At 37.3% G+C, this 19,455-nt stretch overlaps 1 protein-coding gene across 1 annotated transcript in view; it reads left to right on the top strand.

Moving 5' to 3' along the window:
- The window catches only part of LOC125226714 (cyclin-G-associated kinase), a 40,071-nt gene that overhangs the window by 8,056 nt on the left and 12,560 nt on the right, over window positions 1-19,455 (top strand). Inside the window, exons 6-10 of the mRNA XM_048130793.1 lie at window positions 10,372-10,597; window positions 11,049-11,166; window positions 14,818-15,042; window positions 16,509-16,672; window positions 17,737-17,820. Of these exons, the coding sequence (XP_047986750.1) occupies window positions 10,372-10,597; window positions 11,049-11,166; window positions 14,818-15,042; window positions 16,509-16,672; window positions 17,737-17,820 (817 nt within the window). The remainder of the gene's footprint in view (window positions 1-10,371; window positions 10,598-11,048; window positions 11,167-14,817; window positions 15,043-16,508; window positions 16,673-17,736; window positions 17,821-19,455) is intronic.

The raw sequence follows: 19,455 nt of genomic DNA, 5'->3' as shown, positions 1-19,455 counted from the left end.
TGATTCCCATTCAATTTAGGAGTAAATGTGAAATATTCGACTTGTAGCTTTCTTCAATCATAAGAAATACCAAATAATTAATATAGCAAAAGTCAGTGTGCATTTATAAAATGCATGCCTAAAATATATTTAAAAGTTTAGGATACTTTCCGCTAGTTAGATTCGTATTTTACTAAACGTCACTAAATCTATTTATATGTACATTCCTGTAAGTTTTGAATTAGGGTTTCTACGTGGGGCTTGCAATCTGCTCAGCTATATTCAAACCCCAATGTTTATGAGATATCAAGGACATTTTATCTAGCTATAATATGACATATTTATACATTTTAGGTCAGTTCTTAAAGTTAATATTTCCAGTACTAAGTTGTATGTATTTATAATATTAACACATTTAATTTAAGTCGACTAACAAGGTTCGAACTGGTCCCCCGTGTTCGTCCGCACTAACAAGGTGGGTTGCTTGGTTCGGTGGTGACGAGCGTAACACAATCTACTCATTGGTTAAGGGTTTTCACCTAATTCATTTTTTTTTTTTAACTAAAGATGGGATATCGCCTAGCGTAGTAAGTAACACGTTTTTACGCTGAGTGGTCTTGATGCGACCTCGTAAGCTTTATTATATTGCCAGCCACCCGAGGCATTTCGAGAATTACCTACTCGTAAAAATATTACAACTTGAACACAATATTCACATATACTTCAAATATGCAAAGTAATTTTATTAAGTGTTCTTATCAATTTATTTAAAATCTTACCAATGTTAAAGTAATTTGTGTTACACCCGTGTAGCCACTATAGGTACAGTTGGTGTAACGTAGAAGGTTATATCTGTCCATAGTTTAGTCAGTCAAGCTGAAGTCAATGGTATATTCCGTACCTTATCGGACAATATAAAGAAATTGAAATGTTAAATTGAGGTACAAGTATGGAATAGTGTAGTGTATTATATAATATTTAAAAGAGGATATGTTTCATGTACATTGTCATATTTAGATTACGAACACAATTTTATAAAGTATTTTTGTTAAGACACCATGTCTAATGTCCATTTGTCACAAATCATAATTTCCTGTGCATATTATGAATATTATTATGATTTAGTCGTACGACTATGTCAGAGCTTATAAATAAATGAGTATATTCTTCTCATTAATGGTTTGTTTTTATTTCTTTGGCAAAGATTGAGCGAGAGATCTATGAGGTATCTTCCAATCATCAAACTTTATTGTCTGTAAGACATTTGGAATTCATTTATAAAAGTAATGGTCGAAACATTATAAACAATGCGAGATTCAATAGGTACAGTATATACCTGTTCGTATATTAATGTTTGTATTAAACAAACAAAAAAACGAAATCGATTTTACTTTCAATTTATTTAAAACTATTTTGACGCATGGTTTATCGTGTTTAATTTTTGCACTTGGCACCGTTTTGGATTGAACACACATTTCATGCTAACATCACAGACAACTCGTCACTAATACTCATTTTGAATACAAGTGTTACTACTGGGGTAAATATAATATTCAATATTTTGAATTGCTTACAAACGCTTGTGCTATAAAAAGGCTTATTTGCTTTCAAGCTTTGAGTAAAAACTGCACAATCGCGAAAAGGGTATAAAACTAACATGAACTACGTTCTTAACTCATGTCAATGTCATTTACTTACAATTTATATCACTATATACACGGTGTTTCCGGTATCACTCAAAACCTCAGACACCCCAACTGATTTTTATTTTTTTAAACTCATCTAGAGTATTCATCTTTTAATCTGATTGTTACTTTTTTTTAAATCGAATTTTTAATTTTCTGTACAGCTCTACTTGACTTTTAGCTCTACACTCAATAAAATAATTGCTAACTACCATCATAAACCATAAGACTATTTATTTGTGTACATTACTGCAACGACATAAGGTTTACCAATACACAGCTATAAGATGTCACTGTAAAACACTTTGAAGCTTTGTCACAGTAAACTTCAAATTGGACAGGTAATCGCAGTAAGCAAATAAACTCAATATTCAAAATGACAAGGTTGTAATTAGGTACGAGTTAAATTTGTTATGACTTATGATAAACATTAAGATTAAACTGACAAACAACGTCAAACTAGTAGCGGAAAAAATAATCGTCCAAGTAACCGGCCAGTATTAATACCCCTAAATACTGGAAAAAGGTAAACAACCTCTAGCAATGCGATATACACAATGTTGTATTACGAGTACAATAGAATGGGCACGTAAAAATAACTAATAATACTAATTTAAATAAAAATATTACCCCCATCAAGATATAGCTCAATCGATTCTACTCTCGATTCTGAACAAACTGTTTTCAGGTTTTTAGTGTTAAGTGAAACACGGTGTATATCTCTAATATTATCTATTATTATAATCAGTTAAGTAGGTTAAGGATAAGGAAAACATGTTTAATTTATTTATTTCGATGTTCATCCCTGTGCGACCCTCCGACGATTGAGCGGTCGTTTATGGTACTCCTCCTTATATAACGATCGTATCGGCCTAGATCGTGTAGCTATAGATAAAACGCCAATACGACTGGAATGCTACTAATCTCTGAACGTTATTGAATTAGGCATGTACTCTGCGTAAACCAGATTAAAATACGTTCCACGATAGTCGTGCATGACCTTGTTATGATGTATGGAATCAATGCTTTTTTCTGTTTCTTTGATTAGATAATTCATTGCATGTTGTATGCTGTGTAGTGCTATCCCACGCCCGACTTTGAACTTTATTTTCACCGCTTAGATTTCCGATTTGTGAATAAATTTAATCATTTAGATTGAAGGCGGCACGGCGTCGAGTCGCATCGTCTTTGACCTTTAACAATTAGTTAATAGTTCAAAAGAAGGCGTGGGACTCATTCCACCTGTGTCACTTGGATTGCTATACATATCACGTTTTCTTTTTTCATTTTAGGTGTATTCAACTTTTTCGGCTGCCCAATTGTTTTCTCGTTTAAATGACCCGTGGCGCTAGCATGTACCGTGTCGGCCGCCACTCACTGACCGCTTGTGCTAGAACTCGGACTTGCTCGCAATGATGAGTATTCGTTTTTACTTATTTAGTTTATGATACACTGCAGGATGGACACTGAACACTGACATACAGCTTGGCAAAAAACAGTAGAAATGGTTTTTTTTTTATCATAGCAACACATTCTATTCTCATAGCAAAGTGTCACAATAGTTGCCACATGCGAAACGGTTTACATAGACGGTGGCGCCCCTATTATGTTCTACTCTTTTTTGCCAGGCTACATACATTACAAAATCAGTTGTCATTGTCACATGTCTTTCCAAATCCGAATAATTATATACAGTGAACTTACATGGGACATCACAAATTATTGACACATCCAACATTTATTTTTCAATCTATTACTTGTATGTAGGGTGCCTCTAACCTTGCCTGCCATGGTGTAACTTTCAGAACCCATCCTGCAGTATTTGCCTACTCTTTTGTGTATTCGGTTAAATATATTAAATAGTTAATGTATGCAGCACTTTGCATATCGTCACTACTTTAAAAAAAACTCGTATCTTCGTCTGTCAATGAAAAGAAAATTGTAGTAAGTATGTATGGAATGCATATAGACTTACTGCGTTTTAACTTTGAGGAACAGCGTGAGAGATACGAGATTTTTTAAAAGTAGTGACGATATGTTAGTTTAAAGACTATCTACTTACTTTAATGTGATCAATGAATGACTTCAAAACCGTTTGGTTACATTGACAACCGTCAATAAAATTGAAAATATGTTTCAGTGCTCAAAAATATGTTTCAGGTCGTAATACTTTGTATTACTGAAAAAAATCAACAAGTTTTTGTTCTTTTATTATAGAAATCTGAAATGACAATAATAATATTAACCTCTTTATTAGCACCTCATTATATTCCATTTATTCTTACAAAATATAAATATGAGCTTATACTTAATAGCTTTTTTCAGTTTATTGTATTCGACATTAAACTGTGTAAAATACGAATCCACTATTATACAGCGCGTAAACGTAATAAGGGCGATAAATGAAACCAGGCGTATAATTCAATATTGTTATCATTAATTAAGAGGTGTTTTTGATTTACTCTTTTAACCCATTCAGGGCCAGCAACTCAGCCTATGAGTCATGGTGGAACAGTTCCGCAGGGCCGATGACTCGCATGTGAGTCCTGAATAAATTCTGATTTAAACATAAACAAAACGTAATATAACGTAATAATGTAAGTATAGTTTGAGCTAACAACCATTTTCATAAGGTAATAATGAAAAAAACATTCTAAACATGTTTTTTTTTAGTGAAATGGGGTCGAGAATATTCAAGTTTGGTTTACTATAAGTGTAATATAGTCAATATTCTGAAATTCGAGATACATACGTGTTCCAAGCAAATGGATGAATCCACATTTCAAAAATATTAATAATATATATATGCCTGAAGTTATAGACCCGACTCAAGGTATGGGTCACCGTGGCCTGGCGCTACTTGTAAAATCTACACATATTTTCATAGCACGCAAAAATAAACTTTATTGCATTGTTTTAAAGCTTATTTCATGACGAAATTCGTTGCAAATTGTACCATTTTACAACGGATAACTGTTTGGATGGCAGCAAGCAACATTTCTAAGAACCAAACTTATTACCATGCTATATTTTTTGTTTCATTACAAAAACAGGGCGGCTTAAATAGTCACAAACTAAATAGTAATTATTGTATTATCATAAAAGTGTGTGACAAATATTTACAAGACAAGTTTTTTCTAAACATTTGCGTGGTGTTTATAACAGTTTTTAAGTGCTCTATTGTTTCTATTATAATGACGTTTACCAAAACAAAGATCATGACAGGCCACATGTAAGATTATCGGTGACACTTGGCCAATAAACAAAGAATGCACCTGAGCGGCGGCGGATTAAGCGGTCGTCTCATCTTTCACGTGGTATTTTTGACAAAAACTCAAGAAATTAAATATTAGGATGTATTTTAGAGTAATATGGGAAATTCTATTTAGTCATGATTTATTCGTTGGCGACTTTATACTCGTCGCAGTGCTCTTCAGTGATTTCGTATTTTGTGATTTTTGTGACCTTGGACCATGGATGACTAGAAATATACATAATCACGCGCTAAGTTGCGGAATTTCATTATAAATATTTTTTAAATACTTTTCTGAACCGTATTATTAATTAATTATATGAGAATAACAGCATCCTCTTGACAATCATATATTTCTGGTCAGACTATAAAATGTTAATTCTTACAAATAGCAACAAATTAGTAAATACATTTATTTTGAATATGAACAGATAACAGTTGGTTCGTAAAAATGTTGCATAAGATTGTTCAACTGGCCGGATTCATAAGCGGCAATTTATTTTGCGTTCGCGCCAGGCCAGAGACCCATGAGCTGAGTCACGCGTTTTAGCTAAAAACGGTTTGTATGGTGGCCCGGCGTGATGTGTACGCTCGACAGTCCTTGGCCATGAATGGGTTAATTTTCACCCCATAATGAATTTTTGAAAAAAATCTCAGCAGCAATGTACTGTAAACGTGGTTGCGATGACAATCAATGACAACTGTCAACGAGCGTTTAACAGTGTGTTTGCATTACGTTGCGGGCCAAATTAATTTGTATGGATAAAAAAAATATTTCAATTTTAAGTAAAAGTTATCTAATTACATTTTATACGTGCTATACTCACCACCGTTAAGAGGTTCGCCCGTATTAGGTTTACACCCTGTATATTATTCCAATCGATTCGTGTCGTTGCAAATGTAATCCTGTGCTGTACAAAATAATGTTTACATTCCAATCAAATAAAGACGTGACTCAATTGAGCTTTTAAATTAAAATATAAATATATTTTACTATTATATTTAAGTACTTACTCTAGTTTTAGTACATTTAAGTACTTAAACCTCGACAGAAGCTATTAGACTTATAATCAGATAGTAAACTTATTGTTTAAAATTAGTGTTTAAAGAAGTTATAAACCTCTTGCTTCGTGTTTTATGAAGAATAACTATCAGCAGATTTTACACAGTTACGTGAGTGGAGTTTTTATGTCCGATTTCACTGGACTGTATTTGTCAAACGATAATATGTTAAAATAAATAAACAGGTAAAATAATGTTACCATATTAACCTTTTGAACGCTTTTATATCACAGACAAAAACATCACTCAAACGGCAAGAACGGCAAGAACCCGAGCGCAAGCAAATTAATGTCACAGCATAAACTCTTCCAACAAACGTACGCCGTGCGGTGTGTATGTCTGCGTGCTTGTACGTACGCCAAATATGTCAGTCGATGAGAAAGATTCATTCTCGTCCGCTTACATGCGTTGCGTTCGAACACGGCTCGCATAAATCGCTCTTGCCGAATGCACAAACGCTTGAAACGCGCGAAACAAACGCTCAGATATCTACTCTATCTTTGCGTATTGGCGCGACAGAGCCAGACTACCTTTCGCGGCGTTTCGTTTTCGTTTCGCGTCATAGAAATGTAATTCGGCTACGGGTATGGTCTTAATACTGTGTTAATATTACCTAACTTAAAAGTGTCAAAGTTGACTATATGCGTTCTTGGCGTTCAAAGGGTTAAACATTTATCAAAAGCACTGTCTCTTACACAGAACTTTATTTATATAGAAGAAACAAGTTCATCTATTTGTATAGGGGCCGAGCGTGTCAAATTTTGTACTGAAGTTGTTTCTTGCCTGTAATTTTAAATATGTCTCAGGCTCTTGATTGTTCATAATTTTTGTGTTGTTGCAATTGAATATCACGTAACGAGGCATTTTTTATGTTTTGATTGACTTCAACTTACAAAAATTGACGCCCGAAAGCTGCAAGCTGCGATTAAAGACGGACAACTCAGTGGATTTCACTGAGTTCATTTGACACGCTAAGTAGATACGTTTGCTTGATCTATGGTATATATGACATCTGTGGTCTCTTAGTATGTGACTGGTACAAAATGGAGTCTAGGATAGCTAGACTCGTAGTATTATTTAGTTACCATAATTGTATTGTTAATTGCTTAGATTTTGTTATACACATTTGTTTTTATTTTATTAATTATTTATTATACTTTAAGCACTTTTTTTAAGTACGTAGTGGCTGTTTACAATGATTAAGTGTTCTAAAAAATAACATAAACGAGTCAGATACTGTCTAAACTGTCTAAAGAATTATAATGAACAATATTTTATGGAAAGGATCGAAGATGAAACCATTATCGAGGATACCTGTGGCTCATTTCACAAATATACACACTACGAATTAGAAGTGGAAATCGCGCTTTCTAATATTTATGACAAGTTGAAAAAGGATTCCGCTTGATATGGCACTGGTCCCAAGAGCGATTAACCTATGAGTTATCGGCGAACAAAACATTGTCGCTTCTGTGTAAACAAAACAGACGCGATGATATTTTATAGTTCGTCGCTGAGAGATGAACTAATAATCGCTTGCCTTCTCTTTTATACACTCGGGAACTACTATCTTTTGTTCGTTTCTATTGGCGATAACTCGTTTTTGGTGGGACCAGTGCCTTTTTGTAGCTTTGTGAAATAGGACACTGCACGTAGTTTGTTAAGTAATTTCCTATCGAATTATCTACACTGTAACTAAACTTGCATGGCAAAATGGCTCACATGTATAACAGTTCAGTTTTAGTAACTTTCAATCTCAAATGTTTCTGAACTTTTTTTTGTACTATAATCCATTTTTAATTTAGGATTTCAGTAATAAATACACATACTATAAAATTCATTCGCCACTTAACGGCTCAGCCACGACATTGGTCTAAGCGCGACAGCGGTGAGCGGCGGCCATACATCGGAGCGAGACAGATGGGACTTTTCATTCGCACGTATGGTTGCCGCTCACCGCTGTCGCGCTTAGACCGATGTCGTGGCTGGGCCGTAAAGTTATAACAGATGGCGCCACCATATTAGTCCATTGATGTTCCATTGCACAAATAAAGAATTTCGTATGTGAGAGCAAGAAGATGATATTTTTTTTCTCTCACACATATGAATGACAGTGACATGCCTAGGCACTTGAACAAGCGCCGCCTGGCGGGATAGAACGTTAGTGTGCCTCCTCATTGGAAGAGCTGTCATTCGCTGTACAGCAGTTGGCCGTGTCAAGTATAGTGAACTGGACGAACTGGTTAATTGATAAATCCCAAAATATTATTGGTTATTCCCTGTAACACTTTGACCCAGATCTGTCCCAGACAATTTAAACTCTAATTAAGAAACTGAAGGTTATTAATATTTATAAAATAGATTTTTTTTACAGTTTCGTTCCAATTTTAAACAATTTTCTGCAGTATTTTCTCCAATCCCACTATCGAAGCACTTTAATCGTTAGTATTTTCAATTAATACTTTAATTGTGGTGCTTTAGTTTTTTTTTGTGTAACTAACTTGTTTTACAAGACTGGAAAAAATACTGGTCCAGCCAAGCAGTCCAATATGCATTTCAGGACTAAATTCAGTGGATTATGACTAGATAATTTAATATTCCTGTTATATGATTATTCGTAATTTTGCAGTAGCTTGATGAAATTATATCAGTTACCCATCGAACAAGATCTGTATCAACCCTTTTCCAGGCATACATTTTATCAAATGTTCAAATTAGGTTGCACTCTCTGTAAATGGGACCTTTCCTTAAATCTTAAAGCAGAATTAATTAATTCTTGGAGTCTTGAAAGTATATTTTTATCTAATGTCTCAGATCAAATGTAGTTGTCGGCCGAGGCGGTGCTGAAGTCAACAAACTTGTGATCTGAGACTTTCTTATTCACTGGCCAAGGTGTGTATACAATTTAACTGTTCCACGGAACCGGGAAGTGGTAGCTTCGTTTAGCAGATACCTGAAATTTGACGCTTTCCGGTCAGAAGACAGAAAAGACACTGGCAGGCTATTCTTATAAAAGATACAAATAATGTAGATGTTGTGTTTTTGGTAAACGACAGAATAAGACGTTATGCCAGCACACTTTATCGCTCTAAAACATTGCTCGGATTTGCACTTTGATTGATGTAAGTTTGTTTGCCTCGTTTGATTTGATCATTAAATTCATATGGTAGAGTACTATTTTATTTAATATTTATAAACTTCGATTATTTCTTTTTATAGGTATTATTTAAAAACCGAATAACCACACAAAGGAATAAATATCTCGTTCGTATTTTAGTCGGCAATGTACTTATCATGTACTTAATATTTACCAGTCTATACGATTCTATTGAAAACTACAGATTGTTTCTTTTTTTCTAACAAATCATTTTAATTACAATCAGTTTTGTCTAAACACCTTACTCTTTACGATGTACAAGTATGGCCTCGTAGTTATTAGTAAATTAACAATCAAACATATTTGTTATTTTTGTAACAATATTGTAGGTACCAGGTAGAAATTAAGAAGACGTTATTATGTTACCTATTTAACTATTAGGGCCAGTTGCATCAACCACATTCGACAGACACCATCGTCACGCAGCAGATGTCTATGGAACTTCCCATAAAATTTAACGAACGTTTTTGACAGACGGTTTGATGCAACCGGACCTTAGCAAAGTCATAGTCTGTGTTATCTATTCTTCTCAATTAATATTTGTAAATTGTGATATGTAACCATTTCCAAAATTATTACGTAGCTTTTTACTTATCTGTATGTAACATTATATTGTTTTATTAATCCAAATATCATTCCATCGCAGATGTATTGAATGTTTAACCTTATTGTTATATAGTTTATAGATGAGCAATATTTTTGTTACTATTAGTTGTGTAAGATAAAAATAATTATACAGATGTAAGATATTTAAATTAGCAAATAAATACCATGTAAATTAACAGTTGTTTTTGTAAAAGGGACCTTCATTTGAAATATAGAAATATGAAACAAAGATAGAAAAAAACTAATAATGAGTCATATTGTCGAACAGTAACATATTGAGACAGCAAATCTAAACTCAAAAGAATTATTTAAGGGCGCATTTAAATATTATCATTAACTTTACAATATGGGCGTCTTACTCTTAAGCTAGAGTGAGACACCCATATTTGCCAGCCATGTGATATTTTTAGGCAAAAAATTGTCGGTTTGACATAAAAATCGAATATAAAATTATATAGACCGTGTCCTTCAAAATGGCGCGCGAATTTGTAAATCAAAACTTAGCGTGACAATACAAACCAAAGCATCTTTAGTATGAATGACCAAGTCTATAGTCAACCGACAAAGCCTGGTAATATCACAAAGGCGTCACCTAAAGGATGCCATAAAGACGCATATATTTTTTTCAGCGGTGAGCAAAGAGCCGATAGCAAACATCCAGGAGGTTCCGAACTCGCGGCCTCCCGAGCCGGCGCGGCCGCCGCCGCCCGCGCGCCCGGCCGCCGCGCCGCACTGCCCGCTCCCCGCGGCGCCCGGGAACTCGGGAGGGTTGTTCTCGTCGATAAAAGGTGGCGCTGGCAGCTTCTTGAAGAATCTGAAGGATACGTCGTCGAAGGTTATGCAGACTGTGCAACAGTGAGTAGTACACAACTACACATCTAAGGGCATTAGGGCCCTCTTTTGTTAATAACATAGCTGCCAACTTATCCATACTAATATTATAAATGGGAAAGTGTGTGTGTCTGTTTGTTTGTCCGTCTTTCACGGCAAAACGGAGCGACGAATTGACGTGATTTTTTAAGTGGAGATAGTTGAAGGGATGGAGAATGACATAGGCCGCTTATTGTCTCTTTCTAACGCGAGCGAAGCCACGGGCAAATGCTAGTTACTACATATAAGTACGAGTAAGAGACTTGCTGGGCAGTGAGTATACATAAAATTACTAAACGTTATAATATCGTTAATTTAAAGGTATCAATAGGCAGTGGTATAGTAACCTACCTTTTGTGGCCACTGTACCCATTTTGACCTAAGATATAATTACCTGATCCATATATTCCATTACATTTTTTTTCTTTAATTTCAGGTCCATAGCGCGAACAGATTTAGACATGAGCTACATAACAAGCCGCGTGCTTGTGATGCCGTACCCCTCCGAAGGATTGGAGAGCGCATATAAGACTAATCACATAGATGACGTCAGGGTATGTAACTACTTAATTTTGATATGTAACTAATGTAACTATAGATTAGACGTGTGCGCCGCGCCGGCGCGCCGCCGCCGCCGGCAATTTCGACCACGCCGCCGCCGCCGATTATTAATCGGCGTGAAATCGGCGTGACCTTGGTGGTTAATAAATTGCTCAAACTTAGTATTTGATTACATTTTTCGACTTTTTATGCAATTTCCAATACATATAATTTACTTTTATTAAAATATTCTGTATTAAGCACTAAGAAAGATGCGAAAACCTGGATATGGGGGAAGAAGGATCGTGACGACTTTGACCTGGCATACGCCTTGACACAATTGTTTACAGCACATACGACTCCTACGAGAATACCACAAGTGGAGAGCCAAGAACTTTCCCTTTTGGATCTTCTGCTATTTTTTCATCTAGATCACCTTGTAATCTATTCTAGATTTCATGACTCCTCGAAATATTGTCCGTTCCAAACTACCCACATGCCCACCGCGCTGGCAAATTGCTTATGGCCGCTGTGTGTAAGACAGTAAATCAGCAGATTGAATAGGAGGCGATTGTTTTTTTCGCCTTACTCCCCCAGGTAACCCAGGTTTGCTTAAATTCCTAATTTCGTTACTGATCTGGTTCTGCAGGAAATGAAGCTTTTCATTCCATTCTTTGTTTTTCCAATCACTGGCAATAGTCAAACCGGGTTTTTTTGTAGGCAGCCTAATATTTTATTAAATATTTCATTTAGACTAAGCCTAAAAATATGTTTGTTTAACTATTTAATAAGAAAAATTGCCATACCCTACCAGGGTGCCATGTGATCCCGTATACCTATACCTATGTAAACAACTTTGTATACCATGGTTTGCATTAAATGATTATCTTATCTTATCTTATCTAATGTGTCCCACTGTTGCGTAAATGCCTCCTCTTCCGTCGTCCACACATCACGGTTTGATGCCTGCTCCCGCCGTCTGAGTGATATCTCTATTTTTAGTCTGCCTTTGCCCCGGCGAAGCTGCGGTAACCAATTCCATTCAGTTGCTACTTTGGCCCACCGACCAGGTGCAAACATGTCCTGCACGTATCGTATAGCACATGGAAAAATATTCAGTGGTTCCAAGACGCAAAGAACAGAACCGCATTTCCTAATAAACTGTCTGCGTCCAACTCAAAATGCCGAGGCCTATATGCCGGACGTTCGTTTCCAGCATAGTTCAGCGTGTAAAGCTCTTTTTTTCCTCGACACAGATAACATCGGTATCATTAGAATTTTGCTGAAGTTGTATGCTTTAATATTGTCTTCGGTTACCGCGATAGTTACTCATGAAATAAAACTATGGAAACGGATTAAATCGCGTATAATGAATTTAAAATACATCCCGACGTTTCGAACTCTTTACAGCGTTCGTGGTCAACGGGTGACTGAGGAAAAATTAAAATGTGCAAAAGCTACCCACTTACAAGAAATATTAACGAACCATGACCACAAATAATATAGATTTCTAAGGCAGGTTCACACACTATTAATAAAGCTAGTTATACAATATTCAAAAAATTTACCATTACTCTGTTAAAAAATAATTAACCAATTAATCTACACAAAATTGACAAAGAAACAAACTGCAAATGTCCAACACCATTCAACACAAATGCCTCACAGCCTACGTCGTGCTTGTTCCATTATCAGATGTACTACTGGATCCCAAGCCGGTGGTAAAGTAAAGCCATCCTCTCTATTAAAGTTTGGATATTTCTTGATCTCAATGGCCTCTCGCAACATTCTGGGTATATATCGCTTCTCCTTAGCGAGAACCAGAGGCTTGTCAAACTTTATAGCATGATTGACTTTATCCATGACATGTTCAGAGACTGCAGACCTTTGCCGACGGTGCTTGACATCCGCTATGTGTTCCTTCACCCGTGTGGAAATGCTTCGTTTCGTCTGTCCCACATATGACAGGCCGCACTCACAGTCTAGCCTGTACACTCCCGCGCTTTGTAGAGGAGTTTGACATTTCACAGGCCTCAGGAATTGGGACATCTTCTTCATAGGCTTGAAATAAGTTTTAATAGAAGCCCGTTTCAAGATGTGGCTGATCCTATCTGTGACCCCTCTAACAAAAGGGAGAATTGCAGGCCGGCGCTCGACTGTAGGGATCTTCAAACGGGCCTTCTGCTTGACACGCGGTATCTTGAGCTCGTTCGCCAACAGCGCCTGCCTGGCATGTCGAAGCTCCGCGGTCAAATGTTTGTCGTCACATATCCTTTGGGCTCTCTGAAACAAAGATTTGCCTACAGTAGCTAGTTGACTGGGATGGTGGTGGGATTTGCCATTTAAGTACCTATCAGTATGAGTAGGTTTTCTATACACAGTGCGACCTAACCTATTATCAGGATTCCTCAAAATGAGAACATCCAAGAAGGGAAGGGAACAGTCTTTCTCCAATTCCATAGTAAATTGTATTTTACTATGGATTATACGCGATTTAATCCGTTTCCATAGTTTTATTTCATTGTATGCTTTAATTTAAGAGGTCACCGATGTAAATTCAGCTTTCTAACCCTTCTGGCGTAGACCCAACCTCAAAAATATCAGCTTTGGCGTGACCCGATCTACAAACAAGTCCGTTATCATCATCATCATCATATTTTTTCGCCCTCTGCTGAGCATAGGCCTCTTTTCTAGTATGCTACTTGTCCCGATCCTGAGCTACTCTTATCCAGTTATGACCCGCAATTTTCCGGATGTCGTCCACCCAGCAAGCCAACGGATGTCAAGCGTTTCTTACATCTGTAAGCCGACACCGTTCTGTTACAATATTAGTCCACCTGCCATAGCTTTGCCTAGCAACATGGGCCCCACTCCCAACTCCATTTTAGTTTGGTTTTATGACGAAACCCACGTCTTGCACCTTGGTACGAAAACCAGCCTGCTGGGAAGATTGGCATTCATCAATTCAAGTACGTTTTTACTACTCCTTCTGTACTGTACCAAAAAGACTACGAAATAAGCAAAAGGCATTTCGAAATGAGTTTGATACAGCTATAGCCAACGATCGCGTTTGGCACAAAGTTCTTCATCACTAAGCTCATCATAAAGAAAGTGATAGTTCTAGATTCATGATCACTTAGAGCAGGAATCTTTTGACGTAAGCCAACATTGATCAAAAAAGGTTTTGTGCCAGCAAAGGTAATATTTTTGTGACTTTTCGAGATATGTGTGTAAGATAATTTGTTCGTTCAATAAAATTATGTAAGTTATTGATATGTAAAATAAACAAATAAAGAAAAAAAAAGGTAACTATTTGGGTATACTCGAAAGTGTTTTTTTCTATCCCGTGTTCACTTATATGTGTTATTTAACTCATATTTTATATAAAAGTATACTTAGTACACCGGTATTAATAAAATTTTCAAGAATAATGACAAATAAATGATTTTTATATAAGAAACATGAAATCAAGGTCACGCCGAATTCACGCCGAAAATACGCCGCCGCCGCCGATTTTTTGGCAAACGCCGCCGCCGATCATTTTTTGATCGGCGCACACGTCTAGTGTGAATACATCTTCAAACCTGGTCGGAACGCGCGAATCATATCAGCCTGTACTGTAACGATTGAAGGTCAAATTATTAATAACATTTTCTTGTCCTCAGGCATTCTTAGAAACGCGGCACCCCGGCGGTAAATACTGCGTTTTCAACCTATACCGAGGCGGTCGCTTACACTTCCCACGGCACGCCACCGTCGCTGACGCGTGGCAACTATGGCCGACCCCTGCACACAAAGCCCCGTTGCTCGCCCCGCTGTATAGACAACTGCAGAGCATGTACCAGTGGCTAGGGCGCGATGAGAGAGCCGCCGCTGTCATCGCATGCCAGGTACGGCTTAGTACTTCATATCTTACTCCGCAGTGTAACATATTTAGATCCCGTACGCGTGGCAACTATGGCCGACCCCTGCACACAAAGCCCCGTTGTATAGACAACTGCAGTGCCTGTATTAATAGCTAGGGCGCGATGTGAGAGCCGCCGCTGTCATCGCATGCCAGGTACGGCTTAGTACTTTATATCTTACTCTGCAGTGTATCATATTTAGAGCCCGGACGCGTGGCAACTATGGCCGACCCCTGCACACAAAGCCCCGTTGTATAGACAACTGCAGAGCCTGTATTAGTGGCTAGGGCGCGATGAGAGAGCCGCCGCTATCATCGCATGCCAGGTATACATAGTCTTAGTATCCCATTAGCCACGTACCGCCGTGTAACATCGCCCTGCGGACGCATGATGGCAACTATGCCCTGCTGCTCGCTGTACTGTATACCTTATGTCCTTAAAACCAACGCCAAAATGAAAAAGGGTGAAAGGACATCTCATTATTTATCACACTAGCGACCCGCCCTGGCTTCGCACGGGTACTATACCTACATGTAAACCTTCCTCTACAATCACTCTATCTATTTAAAAAACCGCATGAAAATCCGTTGCGTAGTTTTAAAGATATAAGCATACATAGGGACATAGGGACAGAGAAAGCGACTTTGTTTTATACTATGTAGTGATTAAGCGAATTGGACCTTAATGAAAATGTCATGGTATTTTAGATAATATGGCACTGGTCCCACCGCGAGCTAGTAAACTATGAGCTATCGGCTATAAAAACGAACAGAAGATAAAAGAGACACGGCGATGTTTATAGTTAGTTAGTCGCCCAGCGGTGAGCTATCAATATCGCCGTGTCACTTTTATTTGCACGGGAGGGCTTATCTTTTGTTCGTTTTTATAGCCGATAGCTCATAGCTTACTAGCTCGCGGTGGGACCAGTGCCTATATCTCGCTAATAAGATGTCCTGTCACCCCTTTTCGTTTTGGCGTTGGTTTTAGGGACTGGTAGATAACTGTGGAATATGTACCAGTGCCGTCAGCCGCCGCTCTAGTGGCAGATTTCTAAATGAACCAAGCCTATTAACGCTCTTCGCCTTCGACCCTATTTTGGTTTGGATACTCAAGTTTAGTCGATTTATTAACAGTTGCCATCCCCATTGGCACATCTCGGTCGGACACTGGCGATCAAATATATGAAAGACGCGCGTTCCTTGCACACATTCTAAGCTCGTGTAGGTGAACGCGTACTATGCTTGTATGAGTGAGATATGACAGTTCGACTGTTCGCGTTTTTGACAGGCGGTAACTGTGAGGTAACCGAGCGGGGGTGGGCGGTACTTTCAGCGGGGAGCGGAAGGTGCCATACTGTACGATAGTACTCTTTATCATACTGTGCCATTGGTCCGTGCAAGTGGCCCTTAACCAATCTAATACTTTTACAGTATGTATTCATTTTCCCACAGGACGGCAAGTCGATGTCGTGCATGGTTCTCTGCGGGCTGCTGTTATACGCGAAGCTGGTGACGGTGCCGGAGGACGCCCTACAGATATTTGCTGTCAAGCGCTCCCCTGTCAACATGCCGCCGAGTCAGCTGCGATACCTATACTATCTCAATAATATTATTAGGTAGGTAAAGTAAACCCTGACACGAGAGAGAGAGAGGGGGGGAGAAATCGATCTAGCGTAGCCTTAGATCCCGGAAAACGCGAATTTTCGAGTTTTCGTGCGTTTTTCTTTCGCGTTAGTTAACGTAAAAAATGGTCTTTAATTTCGCCGCCCGCGCGTCGGCGCCGCATAGCTCAGTCGTACGAGGTCGGTCTAATGTTCGCAGACAGATCGCAGGTGTCAAGAGTTTCGAATCTCGGCCAGTTTTTTTTTTGTATTTATAAGAGTTTTTTTTTCATCTAAAGACGTGATATAATAAAAAAATAGAACCTAGCGAAGCTCGGTCGCCCAGATATTGTTAATTAAATAATGTGTTTTAAAGAACTACCTATTTCTTTACGTATACCATCTTACATAGAACTTGATTTGTTCGTGATCATCAAGCTTAATATAATCAGTATATTAAGTATAACAACGATTTTAATTTAATAGTCTAATGCAATAACTTTTCAAAACTCTATTTTTAGGGTTCCGTAGCCAACTAGGAACCCTTATAGTTTCGCCATGTCTGTCCGTCCGTCCGTCCGTCCGCGGATAATCTCAGTAACCGTTAGCACTAGAAAGCTGAAATTTGGTACCAATATGTATATCAATTACGCCAACAAAGTGCAAAAATAAAAAATGGAAAAAAAAAAGTTTTATTAGGGTACCCCCCCTACATGTAAAGTGGGGGCTAATATTTTTTTTCATTCCAACCCCAACGTGACGTATTGTTGGATAGTCTTTAAAAATGAATAAGGGTTTGCAAAGATCGTTTTTTGATAATATTCATATTTTCGGAAATAATCGCTCCTAAAAGAAAAAAAAGTGCGTCCCCCCCTAACTTTTGAACCATATGTTTAAAAAAAAAAGGAAAAAAATCACAAAAGTAGAACTTTATAAAGACTTTCTAGGAAAATTGTTTTGAACTTGATAGGTTCAGTAGTTTTTGAGAAAAATACGGAAAACTACGGAACCCTACACTGAGCGTGACCCGACACGCTCTTGGCCGGTTTTTTTAATATTCAATTGTTTGCTTGTTTCAGGCCAGAACCAATACTCCCGCACTTTAGGCCAGTTACTCTAGTCTCCCTAACCATTCAACCAGTACCGCTATTTACAAAAGCCAGGTAACACATTCTAAATATTTTTAGTACATTTACCCATTGCAGGCGTCCATAGGTGACGGTGACCGCTTTCCATCAGGCGGACCGTATACTTGTTTGCCACCGACGTAGTACATTTTTTTTTAATATGACTCAAAATAACGTTTAAAAATAATTTTCCTTACACATAAGAGAACATAAGTTTAACGCATTCAAATTTAGAGCCCGTCACGATGGGTAAAAATTCAGTACCTGTCAAATTACCCCATTTACACACACTAACGCACGTCACACTCACCAACATACTTTTCGCACACTACCGCAATTTACTGGAAGAGGTCAGTGACCTAAGTGAGAGGAACTTAAGACAGGTCTATAGTTTCACTGAAGATCAGTTGTAACGTTAAAATCCCATCAAAACCAAAAAAGGGAAATATGAGCCAAGTTCAATATTATATATGCCTTGGTTGTTGGCGTCAACGACAAAAGCAGTGAGATCTAAACGGGTGCCAAGTTCAATGGCAGTCCTCAAAATGTTTTATGACAATTGATGACATAAAATATCATTTCTTATAACTTTTATAATAGAATAGATTATAATTAATTTATTCGTTAACACACACACAAAATAAACGTTACAAATAATAAGACATAAACAAGAAGGAGATCCAACGAAATGGTCTAATCTTCCGATCAGACCATCCGGTGAAACAATCACGACAGGCACATAATATGTATGTCACAAATATCAATATAAGAGCCAAATTTAAGACGTTTATGTGAAATAGTTTTTGTTGTGAGGACGCCCATAGAGGCTCCAAATAGTTCGTGTAATATTACACACGATGTTGTCTGCCAGTTCGGTTACTTGAACTTGGCTTGACACGCTGCCGCGTGTTTAGATTGCGGACAGTGTCAATTTAGTGTTACCATCTCACACGAATTGACTCCGATTATTTTTCAAAATAAATTTGTGCAAACACCATATAAAATCAAAACAACTCTGGTGTAAAAAACAGTGCTTCGTTTATTCTAATTATAAATGGTGAAACCCTTTTCCGAATGAATTAAAATAATTCACTGTTCCTGATCGGTTTAGCCATTATAACATCGGTTATAAATGCACTGAGACAAAGGTTGAGGTTATGTATGAACAGAGGTTGACAGTCAGTTTACATGTAAAATTATTGCCATATATAGAATTCTTCATTAAAATAATAATTTTCAAAATTTAGTTAAAGTTGTCTGAATCTAAGGTTACGTGCCCCGTGTGCAAACACCATTTAAAAATTATATTGAACGTAAGAAGGTAAGTCATACAGAACAATTTTGTGATAAGATAATACATTATTACAATTAATAATTTCGCCATTTACGTAAATAATCGTTTATAGAATATAATTATAATGATTAGTTCTGTTAGTTTTTTCATACGCCACACTGAATGTCTCTTCGCGAAAGAGAATGTTACACACACTGACACACTAAATAATGTGACCAGTATAATGAAAATAAAGTCCAACGAGTTAAAATTAATTTTAAAAATCTTTCATTTTAATAAAGTTTAGAAGACAAAAAATACCTATATTTCTTATCATTGTATTAAAGTTACATATATTTTTTTATTTCTCAACAATAATAAGTAGTAAACAACACAAA

The sequence above is a fragment of the Leguminivora glycinivorella genome, chromosome 5 (genome assembly GCF_023078275.1).
Source record: "Leguminivora glycinivorella isolate SPB_JAAS2020 chromosome 5, LegGlyc_1.1, whole genome shotgun sequence".
In the NCBI taxonomy this organism is placed as follows: domain Eukaryota; kingdom Metazoa; phylum Arthropoda; class Insecta; order Lepidoptera; family Tortricidae; genus Leguminivora; species Leguminivora glycinivorella.
Note: the sequence above shows the minus strand (reverse complement) of the source record. Positions and strands in the feature narration are given on the sequence as shown.